This window comes from Ixodes scapularis, unplaced genomic scaffold, assembly GCF_016920785.2.
Source record: "Ixodes scapularis isolate PalLabHiFi unplaced genomic scaffold, ASM1692078v2 PGA_scaffold9__187_contigs__length_104089568, whole genome shotgun sequence".
NCBI classification, from domain to species: Eukaryota; Metazoa; Arthropoda; class Arachnida; order Ixodida; family Ixodidae; genus Ixodes; species Ixodes scapularis.
In genome coordinates, this window is record NW_024609884.1 from 39,757,372 (window position 1) to 39,772,862 (window position 15,491).

The 15,491-nt window shown below is 42.1% G+C and overlaps 1 protein-coding gene across 1 annotated transcript in view; it reads left to right on the forward strand.

Annotated features, from left to right (window-relative positions):
• Positions 1-835: 835 nt before the first annotated feature.
• Positions 836-15,491, forward strand: part of LOC8030416 (alsin) — a 55,840-nt gene continuing 41,184 nt past the window's right edge. Inside the window, exons 1-8 of the mRNA XM_029971364.3 lie at positions 836-1,042; positions 1,668-3,314; positions 4,715-4,895; positions 6,197-6,306; positions 10,719-10,785; positions 12,698-12,869; positions 14,527-14,782; positions 15,258-15,420. Of these exons, the coding sequence (XP_029827224.2) occupies positions 1,026-1,042; positions 1,668-3,314; positions 4,715-4,895; positions 6,197-6,306; positions 10,719-10,785; positions 12,698-12,869; positions 14,527-14,782; positions 15,258-15,420 (2,613 nt within the window). The 5' untranslated portion in view covers positions 836-1,025. The remainder of the gene's footprint in view (positions 1,043-1,667; positions 3,315-4,714; positions 4,896-6,196; positions 6,307-10,718; positions 10,786-12,697; positions 12,870-14,526; positions 14,783-15,257; positions 15,421-15,491) is intronic.

The following is a 15,491-nucleotide window of genomic DNA, read 5'->3' on the forward strand; positions in this document are numbered from 1 at the left end:
GCATGCGCGTGGAGCAGTGACGTCACACGGCGCACAGCTGGCGCGCCGTGTGACGTCTCTGCCCACCTCGCCAGTCTGCGCATTCCAGGGGAGTGACGTCATAGCCGCGGCAGACCATGGCAGACGCGCTGGCGCCGCCGCGTGCCCAGCTGTGCGCCTCCGTTGCGCACTAGCCAAGTCTGACGCTGCACCGGAGTCGCTTGATAGCGCCTCTGATTTTGTGCGCATAAGCATAGCCGAGTATAAGCCACCGCAATTTTTTCTATGAGCCGACGTCTATCTAAGCCTACTATCGTCAAAACAAGAACTGACATTGTGGACACTTGTGAGATTTATATAAGTGGAAAACACTTATCAGCAAGAAAGAGTATATTGTTTTCTTTCTTGATTGAGAAGTTTTACTGAAATAGATGTTACAGGCACCCACGATGTCATTTCTTGTTTTGACAATATTAGGTTTAGGTGGATATCGGCTCTTAAAGAAATTTCGTTCTTCTCAATTATCTTTTGATCTAGGTAAAGTCGTGTTTTCAAATATCGTGGAAATGGGGCGTGCTGATAAAGTTACGGTGTTGGAGGAGAATTATATAAATGACGATCGTCCTGTCCTCGACATTTAGGTAATGTTGTCATATTTTCGCGTTCTATCTCAACCGCTAGCCTCACATTCTCACGGTGTTTAAGCTTTGTGCGGTGTTTTTTGTTAAATATTTACACGGTTGGAAAAACACGATTCTCCTTTATATTCACTATTCAAATGATATTCAGACACCATATGGTAGATGGCGCAAGATACCGCCTGTTGGAAAACGTTAGCCGCCATATTTCTCCATTCATTCACTTATTTGTTCTTGTTTGTGGTGCCGTTTTGTTTTGTTCCTTAGCTTTCTGTTCGTATGTGCTGCAAAATTTGTGTCGCACTGCTGGCCCGTAGTAATGCAGTTATTCAGAGGAAAGGTGCATGACATTCCTTTGTTCCACATGACGTGGCTTACTACCTTTGACTTTGCTAATAAGAGCACGGAATGGGCCTGATCGAGGAGTAAGTTGATTTACTTTCTCCCGGAGAGCGCTGGGAGGGTAGTCATATCTTTAGTGTTCCTCTGTCGAGAATGTCCTTTGCCATTCCTCAAGGGGAAATAGCTTTGCCATATTTAATTGCATATTGTTTTGTTTTGTCTGTGTGTGTTATATGAGGCATTTTGACGGTCAAAGTGCTACCATAAATGCAGTTCCGTCATCCGCAGTTCGGTGCTGATTCAGTTTGACAGAGACTTTTTCCGTGGTCATTCAGTTATGTTTGACACACACTTTTCCAGTGGTCATTCTGTTAGGCCGAGCGTTTTGAAAGTTGAGCGGGGTTCTTAACTCTGAAATCTGACTCGACGTGTGCATTAATCTAGACATTTGCCCGTAGCGTCGTAACGGAATTCGCTCTCCGTAGCAAGTGTCATCAACCTGGAGTCCTCGAATTTCTTGTTGCGGATAGCTCTACCTCCAGGACGTACTTTTCGCGTTTTAAAATGATTTCTGCCCTGCTCTTGCTGTCTTGCCTCCAGCTGTATTTGGAAGTGTACGCTGTAGAGATAGGAAAATGGGGCAGTCGGTTTTAGCGTAACCGCCGTGCGACTTTCGCCATTTAACTGAGAACCCTGTCATCATTTCAGAAAATCCGACGATGACAAGTCGCCCGAGCTGCAGGGAATTCTCTGGACCTGCAACAACCCTTTGTCATCGATTTCCATCAGCCGGCACACAGTGACATGTCTGAGCTTTGGCTCCAACCACTGCCTTTTTTTGACTGACAGTGGTGATGTGTTTTCCTTTGGGAAGAATGACTTCGGGCAGCTTGGTTCTGGTGACAAAGTAGAGCATACCTCAATTCCTTTCTACATCTGCAGCATACAGTCAAAAGTGAGGGCCATAGCATGTGGTCCGAACCACAGTGCTGCCTTGACGGTTGACGGACTCTTATTCATGTGGGGGCACAATGACCATGGTCAATGTGGCTCTCTCAAGGAAGGAATCTACAGTCCAGAACTTGTTGAAGTTTATGAGCAGCTTGGGAAGTGTCAACAGTGCTCTTCTGTAGTCTCTAGTCGCGCTATTCTTGTTGATGTGGCTTGTGGTCCATCTCACACTCTGGCTGTAACGAGCAGGTATGAGGTGTTTGCTTGGGGCACAGGTCCACAACTTGGTCTCAGCATTCAGACGAGAAGCATGCCTGAGCGGATAGATTTTCTTCGGGGAAAGAAGGTAATTTCAGTTGCATGTGGTGGAACTCACAGCTTGGCTGTTACAGAAAGCTCTCCGGAGGCAGATGTTAATGATCCGGTTGTGATTTGTGCAGCCTGTACCACAAAACCAGTTACATGCCCTCTAGGCCTGCCATGTGCTCATGCACAGTCGGAAACCTCTGTAGATGCTTCAGCTGAAACTGTAGATTTGCAAACAGATTCGGACGCCGTTCTATCGATGCACTCTCTGGTTAATGGAGGCAAAGAAGGTGGGGACAGCTCTAGCTTTAAAATCTCTGATGATCAGGAAGACCACATATCCAAAGAAAATCCAAAGCCAGATGGTCTGACCATTGTGGATACAGCGGTGGACTCTACAGGTGGGAGCAGCTCTCAGTCACAAGCAGTGACTTCATCTGATGCTCTTGAAAGGACTAGGGACAGAGCCGAAACAGAACCAGCGGCACGAGGATGTGGGACCTCTAGTGAAACACAGGGAAGGAATGCCGAGACTGTCTTGGAACAGGCAGCTGTAGAGCCGGATGTGTTCGAAGGAGTACAGCTACGAAGAGCGCCACAGTTTACGGACCGCTTGCGATCTGCCTCAGTACCAGTTAAGAGGACGTCCTCCATCATAGATCCGGAGTATGCTATGGAGTTTCTGGATAGGCAGCTTGGTCACAAACCTCGAGACAAGAACTGTCATTCTGTGCCCGAAGAGTTTGTTGGTGCACCGAGTCGGGAAAGCTCATCGAGCTCTTCATCGGCTGTGGTCAAGAACATGTTAACTCGTGTTACTTCCTCAGTCGTGGAGCGTTTGAACTTCGTCTCTTTCACTCCCCGTCTTGGTGGGACCTCCCAGAACAGCTCTGCTGAGTCGTTTGAGTTCATTGATTCAGACGGAACTTCGAAGAGTGACTCCGACAAAACAGAAGGTCGGGGGGAAAAGACAAAGAAGAATTCACGTTCTACAAATTCAAGAAAAGTGCGACCTGTCAAGCAGGGATGCCGAACACAAGTCTGGAGTTGGGGCAAGGGATCGTACGGCCAGCTGGGGCATGGCGATGACCTTGACAGGTAAAACATCTCATTTCGGGGTCTGTCTTTTGTCTTAAGTGCTGAAAATGGCATAGCAGTTTTGACTGTAAGAGACATGCGACACTGTGCCCCATCTTAGGCTTGAGGACAATTCTTAGACGTCTGTGACAGTGTAGTTTATGGGGCCCATATGGCTAGGTAAACAAAAGTATGGTAGTATTTGGTTATGATTTTAGTGACGATGGTAGAACTTATTATAGAATATCAAGTTTGTGTTTATGCTGTTGTAATTCCATCCAAATGCCCATCCAAAAGGCCATGCAAAATTATTGCATGGCATTTTGCCCATCCAAAATTATTGCCATAATTTGGGATAGGCATTGTTAACCATTTTATAGTACTTGAGGAGGCAGGAGGCCTGGCCATTCAGATGAGGGACAGTGCCCAGCTAAGTTGTGTGTACATTCTTGGTGGATGCATGTACAGGGTGTCACAAAAGAAAATTTACACGGTCTTTTTTACCACAAAAATAAACTAGGCATCGCCGAACGCTCATTCTCCGCCCAAAGGCAGCGCTAAAGGTCACAACGAGATGCCAAAGTTTCAGCCCGATCCGATAACTTAATCAAAAGTTATAGGTGATTTTCTGAAAATTTCAATGGGAAAATGGCGGCCGATAGAGTTTTCAAACACATGGGACTCTATGGCACCAGAAACCGAAAATGGGCTCCATTTTCCCATTGAACTTTTCAGAAAATCACTTATAACTTTTGATTAAGTTATCGGATCGGGCTGAAACTTTGGAATCTGGTTGTGACCTCTAGCTCTACCTTTGGGCGGAGAATGGGCGTTCGCCGATGCCTAGTTTATTTTTGCGGTAAAAAAGACCGTGTAAATTTTCTTTTGTGACACCCTGTAGTAGCACTTTCAGGACAAGCCTTTTCAGTTCCAAAGGAATCCTTTTCAGGGGTGTATCACTGTGGCTCGGGCAACTACATGCTAGGTATTTAAGAAATGGAAATTTATGCAGTGCATTGTGCATGCATGCCTGTGGAGCAGTTTTTGCTGTGAAAGAATTGAAGTATAAACAAATAGTTGCATTCAGTTCTATTTAAAAGTGCTCAAGGTTTAATTCTTTAACATAAAAGTTTAGAAGAAAGGGAGAAATTGCAACTCGTGATGCTTTTCCCATTTAAAATGGTAATGGCTTAGTACATTGCTCTGTGGAGAGGACATCAACTAAGGCTTTTGGAGCTTTTCTTTGGAGAGAACAAGATTAAATTGGTCACTCTCTCTCTTCCACTATCCTGGTTGATGCTGTGACTTAGAGGTGTTTTGACTAACGATTTGAATTTCCCCCATCGCATAGACCCCTTTCCCAAATTAGTTACTGCACGGATTGGCAAACTGATGACTCTGTGCTGGCATTTTGTGTGCAGAGCCCAACCCTGCCTCATGAAGCATCTGAGCGAATCAGGCGTGTTCAGAGTGAGCGCAGGCCACGGACACTCTTTGGCACTTACCAGTCGCTTCAGCGTCCTCAGCTGGGGGTTGAATGACACCTTTCAACTGGGTCACAATGTTGCATCAAAGTGTATGTCCACCCCCAAGCTAGTTCACGTGAGTCCTGTGCCACCTTCTCCTGCAGAAGGGGCCGCTTCAGTGCATTTCAAGGCAAATAAAATTGAGATTTATATCTTTTACTGCAGCTGTTCCTTGTAGCTGTGGAAAGAATAAGAAAGCATTGCAGTTGGGTTGGAACGTCATTTACACATGTGATATGCATGTTGAAAATGCAGGCATGAATCATGTTCTTGGGCCAGATTTATTTTTTGCTAGCTGATATAATCAACATTTGTCTCGGTGTCTCTTTTCAATTCAAGAAAAATATATTGCAATATGTAGGTTTGTTCGTGGCACTTCAACTTCTAGATCAAGCTTGGGCAATTTTTTCAAGTTAGAGGGCCTCTCTTTATGTAAGAAAATGTTGTACGTCAGCTCTATGGGAAAGTCGTTGAAACAGGCAGATCTCATCAGCTGATTTTGGACATCAAAGGGTGGGCTATGGTGACTTTATTTGTTAACTATAAGGATAACAAATTCAGGTTATCTTCAAGCCTCTTAAATATGTCATGGTAATAAAATCCGAGACTCAGGAACACAGAAGGGGACGAACACAACACAATGTCCCTTTCTGTGTTCCCGAGTCTCGGGTTTTATTACCATAAACCACCACCAGCTAGCTTGCTTTTTTTTTTTTAAAAGTATTGTTGTAGTTATCCTCTTAAATGTACCACAAAATGCTGAAAGCATTTCAGTCCCTTATTTGAATTTGTATTTTGAAGGTTCAGTTCTGCTCTGGAGTCGGCCGGCAAAAGTAGTGTTGTGGAATGTATCTAATCTTACATTTTTACCACCTAGAATTTCTAAAATAATTTTTTAAATTCTATTTCAATGTATAGATTGCAAAAGAGGTAAACTATGTGTATGCTTTCTTTTTTTTTTCTTTTCACTCAACACTTGCAACTACATAACTTAATTTATCATATTTTCCGGTCTATAAGTCTCACCCCTCTATAAACGGGTGTTTTCACGAAAAAAAAGGTGGTATTTAAGTCAGCCTTATATACCCGTACGGTTGGTGCAGCAATGCTGCATTAATGAGCCGGCATATGTGTATTGTGATCACGATATATGCAGAAGGTTTAACATTCTTGTCAACAAATCAAACAAGAAATATAACCCCTGCAGCAAATTTGCACAGTTAAGGTCCCTACAACGCAAATGAGTCACCATTTTATAGGACAGAAATTTTGTAAAAAATCCACGACTTGCACATTGAAAAATACAGTAACTTTAATGCCACACGATTGCCATGACAACTAATTGCATTGGGTTTAATGAACTGACTTTTTGTTCAGATGCCCAGGAATGAACTGGTTTCTGACATAGCAGCTGGCCAGAGCCATTCATTGTTCTTGGTCGACTCTGGAGGATCTCAGCCAGTCATGTACGGCTGTGGCCAACATCAGTGAGTGCTTTCTAATGCATGCATGATATATATCAGACTGTCCCATTAATAGCTGATTTATAATCTTTTTAGAGCGCAGCTCTTAGGCGCCCGTTTCCGACTTAGCGGCGTCGACGTAACCACGCGGTGCATTATGGGTCAATTTCCCCGCTAAATCTAGCGGAAAAATTTCCCCGCTAAATCTGGCGGAAAAATTTCCTCGTTAAATCTAGCGGAAAAATTTCCTCGCTAAATCTAGTGGAAAAATTTCCCCGCTAAATCTAGCGAAAAAACTTCCCCGCTAAATCTAGTGGAAACATTTCCCCGCTAAATCTAGCAGAAAAATTTCCCCGCTAAAGTGGAAAAATTTCCCCACTAAATCTAGCGGAAAAATCTCCCCGCTAAATCTAGCGGAAAAATCTCCCCGCTAAATCTAGTGGAAAAATTTCCCCGCTAAATCTAGCAGAAAAATTTCCCCGCTAAAGTGGAAAAATTTCCCCACTAAATCTAGCGGAAAAATCTCCCCGCTAAATCTAGCGGAAAAATCTCCCCGCTTAATCTAGCGGAAAAATTTCCCCGCTAAATAGACCCTTTCCGGAATTCAATGCCATCTGGTGACTCAAATGGCGGTTAATCTTTTACTATACTAATGGCGGCAACGAACCTGTGGTCTGCAGTATTTAATGGGGCACCATCACTTAAAGGTCAATGGTAAATGAGAATGTGCACCTCACTACAATTATTTTCAATCTCTTTTAGTGTCAATGGCGAAACAAATGCAGCCAGTCGGAACGAAGCGCCAACCCACATAGACGCCTTAATAGAGTTCTATACATCAAGGAGCTTTGAGGCCGAGTGAGTGCTACTAACAGATTGACTGGGACCGAGTTAGAAACGAACGCTTACGCAGCTCTTACGTCCAATTCCCGCTTCACGCCGCGCTAACATCGAGAATGTATAGGCCTCGAATTATCTGCTTAGGAGCATCTTCGACTTCTTCCTTCATCAGTAAACAGAAGGCCGCCATTAGTATAGCACATATGCTGTTTTCAGATGATGATGATAGTGATCAAAGTGGCCAGTCTGAATTCCGGAAAGGGTCTATCTAGCGGAAAAAATTTCCCCGCTAGATTTAGCTGAAAAATTTCCCCTCTAAATATAGCGGAAAAATTTCCCCGCTAAATGTAGGGGAAAAATTTCCACGCTAAATCTAGCGGAAAAATTTCCCCGCTAAATCTAGCGGAAAAATTTCTCCGCTAGATCTAGCGGAAAAATTTCCCTGCTAAATCTAGCGGAAAATTTTCTCTGGGGGTCACGTGACCCCCTGAGGTCACGTGACAGCCCCGCAGATCACGTGACCCCCCCACGTGACCTTGGGGGGGGAGGACGGGTCACAAAACCCCTCCCCCAGGTCATGTGACCTCTCCCCCAGGTCACGTGACCTCAGTACCCTTCCCCCTCCTCCTCAAGAGCTGCGCTCTAATTCGGCCTTACAGGGAGTTGTAAACGGCTTTCATTTTTCTTTGGCCTCCTCCCATTTTTGTTGAATGGGAAAATAAACTATTTCATTTCATTATTTGATTTGAGTCATACTTGTGACATTCCAAGGTTGGGGAGAAACAGATTTTACATGACATCACGTACAAGCCAGAGGCTAAAGAAACACTCCTCTTTCTTGAATGCGAGTTGTACAGAAATATGACATTTTGAAGTTGAATAACAGTGAAAAATTTATTTTTTGTGCCAGAAAATGGTAAGAAATGAGCATAATCAAAAGCGATTGCTGCGTTCAAATTAAGTTGGAAACACACTGTGTTTTCTGATTTCTATGTCTAAAAAAAAACTTTAGGCAAACAGAAGGTAGAAGTTCGAATTTCGATTGTCGTCTTCTGGTCACTTTGCTGATGGGCATCTTGTCTTCCGTTGCATTGGTATGACACCTAACGCCATTCCATCGGCCTCGGGTCACTGAATGGGTGCTTGAACTGGTTGGTGAACGTGCCTTTGTCTTCCTTTGGGTGTTGTTGATGGCGACTACTAATATGGCCGTTTTTGCAAAGTGCCGCCATAGCTCACCGTGCCAACTGCGCTGATTGGCTCCTAAAGGCTACCGAAATTGACGGGTCACTGTTTACATCACTTTTGTTTTTATAGGGCTTGTAGGACAAGAAAGCATAACATCATTTTCGTTTTTGCCAGCTTTTTGTGGGTACAAAATAAGTATAAAAATTTTTGTATAAAAATAATTGGGCGTTGTACCAGGTTCCCACCTCATCGAAAAACACATTAAAAAAAATAGTTTTTCGTGAATCGAAGGCATCATACATGAATCACTTTCTTCAAAAGACGTTCACTTTTTCTGGCGCAGATAAGGTATTGTGATGCCGCCGACTCTGGACAGAGTAGCTATGGAAACTTCTGAAAAGTGTCTATTGCTTTTCATATTTGGGTAGAGAACTTTCGGTGCCACTTACGTAAATGAAGCACCCCATAACATCTTTTTTATTAATAGTATTGTGTTTATTCTTGTAGTAGTCTTATCTATTTGAACTGACTAATTGCTACAGCTAGGAGCCTATTAAAAATCTTAGCTCGATTAATCAACCAATGAATTGGTTTTACAAGTTCTTAAGTATAATGAGAAAGAGCCAAAGATCATGTTTTGTTTACAGTTGTCTTTTACACATAGAAGGTGAACTGAAAAATACTTTTGAATGGGACTTCAGAGTCTGGACTGGCCGACGAGCATACCAACATAAGTGCTTATTACCACATGGTTGATTGAGGGTCCGATTCCTCACAATATGTTGATTCAGTTGCGTTAACAGGGAAGCTTCTATCATTCTCAGCAGATTTCAAGTTTCATTCTTTTTCTTATATTATGTCTACAGCTGAGCTAATCAAGCATTCTCATGGGATTTACTAGCAGATATTTTTCACAACCAGGGGCCCTAATCTAAATGGTGGGATCAAGGTACTGCCTGCTGCGATTGGTCAGCGGTGCAGAGCTGGTTATTCGCAGCAGGCGATGATGTCCCGGTCCCGCGCTTGGTCCTGCCGTGTAGATTATGGCCCAAAGTGGTGGTGCAGGCAAGTTGGTTCATGATACAACTGGAAACAGCACACAAATAACAAAGACGATGAAGGTGTAGATTGGGCAAGCGCTGGTTTTGACGCAAAAGATGGCCTGGTTGGTGATGTCGTTAGTACACGTGGAAGGACCTGCCGTAGAAGAAATGTAATGGATCAAAGTGGCGATGCAGGCAAGTTGGTTCATGATAGAACTGGAAACAGTGCACAAATAACAAAGACAAGGAAGGTGTAGATGAGACCAGCACTGGTTATGGCCCCAGAACACCTTTTACTTCTCCCATTTTTTTTTTGTGTCTGGAAATGCTTATAAAGTTGAATCTTTGAAATTTCTTATTCCTGTTGTCCTGAGGACATTGTAAGTGCAGCGAATGGGGTGATCCTCAACCATCCTTTATGTTTTCTGGTTTGTATGGCTCAGAAGAGTTGTCTATGCATTCACTGGACTAAGCAAAACTTAGTACCCCTTAATAGCAAGAACAAAAGGGACAAACACTAAAACCTATTTGGTGTTCCACGACATGCACTCATAAATGCAGGAGTACTGAAGATTGGTGGCTTGCTTTGCATGACTTCTTTTTCCCACCCTTCCTAAGACCAGCACAAATCATTGTCACCTTGATAACAAGATAAAAGAAAAGTGCATAGTATATAGACTTCATTTTTAATTGTAAGTGGCAGAACAGCACCTGGAAGGACATGTAGACTGCATCAATAAACAGGAAACAAAAAACAAAACCGAGCACTTGTTTACCGCTTTCCTTCTGTGCACCAATCTGTATTTTAAACCATAATCTAACCGATAAGCTGATTAAAAAAAATAATTTCTTGTATTTGTGTGTGAACTATTATTCAGTTCAGTGTAAAACTAATCGATCAGTTCACTGGCCTTTTTGTCATGTGAACTTCACTGTTACATATTTTTCAATGATGTGTCACACAGGATATGAATCAGGCTTTCCTGCAGGAACTGTATGCAGGAAATTGCACACACACTTGCGACCAATAATTGTTACCATCCTGACAGTTTTTGATGGAGTTTTTGTTTGTTTTGGTGGCTCATTCTCATTTAATGAAGGTCTTACTTTAGCATGTATTAACATTTGAAAGCTGTCCATCTTGTAGAATGGCAATCCTTTTGTCATTTTAAACTTGCCTGTATAATTCTAAGTTCTTTTGTTTTCTTTTGCTTTGAGTATTCACAGTTTTATGCATCAACGGTAAAAGTTTGCACAGTGTTCAAAGGACTCTGTTAGCTTTCATTTTTATTTATTTTGTGTTTCTTTTTTAATTCTTTTTGAATTATGTAATTTTGTATATTTTTACTCTTTATTTTCCTACAGATGTGAAAGTTCTCCTTATGGATGTCAAAAGTCGAAGAAGATCTTCCCTGTGACTGCTTTGAAAAAGGTCTGATCAAAGTTTTAAATAACGGCAAACAGAGCTACAGAAAAGTTTTTGCAAAGCATATACTATGCATTATAAGAAAAACCTGTGATGCTCTCAATAACATGAAGACGATATAATACATGGAGTATCCACACATACAACAAAAGTTTCCAATTGACCTTCCTGCTTTCTTGTTTCAACAATCTATTTCTAGGGGGGTGGGGAACAGTCATGCTAGAGATCTGGGGAACATACAGATGTGTTCGCACTAGATATTGCCTTTTTATTTATGAATAAAATAAAAATACACAAGGGGATAGCTTATCTCTGTTTAAACTAGCACATTAGTTATGCTAATGTTTCAGTATAATTGCACATTTGCCAAAACCTTAAGCAAGAATTACCCAAGTCTACCAGGCAGTTTCTAGTTACATTTATTTAGTGCCCTTTGGTTTTGATGTTTGGAAACTGCATTATTGAAAAAAAAAACAAGGAGGGAGCTGTGCTTGAGACCTGCATGTGTTGTCCCCCCCCCCCCCCCCCCCCCTTTTTTTTTTTGTTCCTAAGCCTTGGGTTGTCAAGATGTTGAAAGTTCACCAGCTCACCTGCATGTTTTCTCTTATCTCTCTTATTTCAAGAAAAGTATGTTTGCATGTGTTGAAGGTGGTGTAATTTGATGGGAGATATCTGTTAAGTTACATACAAACTACTGTATTTACTTGAGTAATAGCCGCACTATTTATGAACAAGGCCCTTGTGTCTCCTTTTTTGCAGAACGCATATACAGCCAATCATCGCGTTGCGTATAAATAACATAGCAAATAACTAGATCGAGAGCATGATTCTCCATACAAATGCAATCTTCACAGATGGTATCTTCGCGCAAAGATATTATCTCCGTCCTGTAAACCGCTGGAATCATGCTGCCGATTGCGGTGATTGGCAAGCCGCATGCTCCGCGGAAAAGCGAACCCTCAGGTTTTCTTCATAAACAGTGCGGCTATTACTCGAGTAAATACGGTAGATAAAGAAAGACACAAAAAAATGAACCTTAACTAGCATTGAAATACTTAAATGGTAATCCATGGTATGGTGCACACTATGCGAGATGGTTTAAAAAGAGGTTTCAGATTTGCCAAGAAAGCAAATGATGGTTTGAGATCACTCATTTTTAATTTTATAGGGAAACTAAGCCCATTCTTAGAATTGGCTGTGTTCATTCATAGTCATGCATACGAGCCTGGTTGGCCTTTGTTTTTCTACATTATGTTGCTCCCACATATGTCAAGGAAACAACCAACAATAATTTTTAAAGAAAAAAAAAAGTCTTTCAATAGAAGCACTGTTCTGAGTGCGTTCAAATGCCGTCACTGATTTTGAATTTACAATTTACGCATTTATATTACACAAACTACAAGTATCTTAGAGCTAAATTATTTTGTATAAATAGTGTCTTATGTTGACCATAGACACAATTACTTATAGTATTCTGCATAAAAGATACATCAACCTGGCTCTGTCTCATAATGTCTTTGAGTGACAACATTGAAACTTTCTACACATTATATAAATTGTTGCCTTATGTTGTACATTCAGGAATTTACTGTGTTCCAAACATGTTTCAAAGTGCAAAGTTTCTCTGCTTCAAGGTGAAGCCGTGTGTGTGAGATGATCCATCAAAAGCATGTTGAATCATTTTATCTGGGTGAAAGCTGCGGCACATACCTTCCAATATAAAGTTTTTGTCTCTTGAGGAACTTTCTGTTATACCAAAATTGTGTCGAGTATGTTCACTTCACTCACTCATGTGTAGATCATTTTCAGCAAACATATCCACTTACTATTTACAAGTTGCTGACTTGAGTTTGTATGAGCCTTGCAGTCTTCCATGGGACAGTGGTGCTGAATGGATTGTAACCTGGATATCTTGCAGGGAGGCCTGATCACGCACGTGTTTGCTGGTGGTCCTTCTTCTGGTTGTATCATGGACTTGAACGAGACGGACGAAATGCGGACACTCTACGAGTTTGCAGCATCAGAGCGAAGGTGTCTCGACAACATGTGCATGGTGCAAACAAAGGTCTTCCAAAACCTTGTTAAGGACGGTGTGTGCCTATTTATTTGCTTCACTAGTCGTAGAGCTTGGAACACTGCATGGGCCAGGATTTCTAGGCCATACCCAACTCTGCTCGATAGAGACGTGAGCCTGAGTCTGGCTTGAGCCCCACAGTTTTATTTTAACATGGGCCCGACCTTGCGCAATAGCTTTCATTTGCTGTTTTAACTTGGTCTTCCACCATGCTATCTATACCAAGCAATCCAAATGGGACATAGCCTGTCAGTCAAATGTTTATTGCTCATAGGACTTGTAACAGGGCAGTTCGTTGCGTTAGAACACCATAGACCCATTCAAATGGGTCATTGTGAAATCGATACCCAGACAAGCAATAAAGAGAGAAAATGTTAACTAAACAATTCAAGAAAAAAGCTACAAAATGCTTGTCCTAAAAAAAAAAATATATATAAGAGTGAAAACACAGGGCGCAGGCACGAGCTGGTGTAAGTTTACCATTATGTTAGGACACCTGAGACTGGGTGTGAAAACACCTTAAACAACTAAAAGTAAAAGAGGTGGGGAAAGAAGTCAGTCAGACGACGTCTCAAATTAGGCCAGTAAGTTTATTCCGTCAACCTCTTATATATACATTGCAACCAAGGCCTGGACATGTCATAAGTGTGTACATAGGTGGCTGCAAAGTTTGTAGAAAAGATAGGAAAGGGAAAAGAAACCTTTTTTTTGTTTTGTTTGTTGTGTTGGTTGGTGACGACTTTGGTTTCAAAGTGTATAAGAGAGGTTTACTGAATAAACTTGTTACTTGAGTTTGAAACGTCCTCCGACTGACTTCTTTCCCTGTCTATTCTACTTTTAGTTGTTTCAAGGTTTTTTCACATAATGGTAAAATTATAAGAGGAATTATTGACAGTCTTAGTTCACTTTTTTTATTCCCAGAGTAACAAAAGGAGAATGGCAGCTCTGCCATCCCTCTTAAGTGAATTGTGCCCCTTCTCCAACCTACTAAAGCATGTCCTTTCCGTTTTTCTTTGAACCATTGGTTTGTAGTAGGCTCATATTGTTCTCATCATCTTGCAGAGTGTGAGTCCATGTAACACTCGCTTGTCCAAATGTGGCCCGAGCTCGAAATGAAGTTTCAAATGCGAGCCCAGCTTGCGGGAAAATGTGCACCACCTGGGCTAGGCCTGGGGTTTTGGGTGGGCCCGGGCCCGTGCAGTGGTCTTGTAGAGCTTCACCAAGCAATGGCCCTCTCTACCATAACGACCAGGCTATGCTGCTGGCCCAGAAACATTTGACCTTGACGCGGAGTCTTAAGAGGAATGCCTCATTGCCTTGCAACGTTGTTCTTGAGTGCCCAATAAAAAAATTATCTCCAGCGGCCTAGCCTGTTACGGGAACCATTGATGCTAAATGTTTTAACGGCATGTGAAGGACTAGAATATTTGAATGTTGCTCTACAAAAAAATTGGGCACAAAACTAAAAGCATGAGAGATAAAACATGAAACGAGAAGGGGAAAAGGGGAAAGGAAACAAGCATCGTTCTGAGCTCACACCCTTCGTCAGACTTAATCCCATTATTCAGTTTATTTCAAACTAGGGTTATTATTTTTGTAATTTGAAAGAAACAATTGCATTGTGTGGATACTGTTGAAAATATAACCTATACGGGGGAAAAAAACATTTGCAGGCAGCCTGGTGGCAGATGTTCCAGACTACGCTTGCAAGCCACTGAAGGTGATGGTGGGATCTGCGCACAAGCTGATCTCGTTGCTGTCTTGCAATGCGTACGACCTGACTGAGCTCCTGCAGAATCATAAATGTTCTGCTGCAATTGCAATCTTGGAGAATACACCCGAATGGATTGAAGCTTTCTGGAGTTACATCAAGGCACTCACCAACTTCCTTGCTGTTGGAGGTTTCGTGCTGCTCTCGAGGATGATTGTGTAAGCTATGAAGCGGCCTACATGTTTTCTTTAAACTGGATTGCATGCTAGGCAAAAATGCTCTTTGGTCTATAAATTTGGGGAGTATTTATGATCACTGTTGATCTTCTTGAATATCACTTGTTACATATTTATAGCACTTGTTGCCCCCCATTTCATTAATTAAAACACAGATGGTCTTGAGAACCACCTGAACCGCACAGCTCTTAGGCTTTGAGTTACTTCATAGTGTGATAACTGAAGAGTTATTGATGCCTTAACCCGGTGTCCTGACTTCAGCATGTTCTCCAGCACAAACATGATTTTGTTTGTGTTGTTGTTTCAGTACGTAAGTATCTGGTTATGGTGAACATACATTCTGGGCTCATCCTTTAACTTCATAGTGATCTATAACACCACGCCATACTTCGTTTGCTGTCCGATATCAACCGCATTTATTATATTGCCAGCCAATATTTTTCCTCTTGCATTCTAGGTTTTCTCCCAATGCCCTGAATCGGTTTGCCAAAGAGATTGTAGGAGACATCAGCCTGAAGAATTCCCAGTCCATTTTGCTGCAGCTTTTGAGTCTCCCTGTGAAGAGGATTGGGGAGTATACGAGGCTGTTCAGTCGGCTCTTGACCGGGGTGGACCAACAGGTTGGCCTCACCACATTTAGTCTTTGTTTCTGTTCTTTTTTTTACCTTCCCATAAAGTCCTGAACAAATGC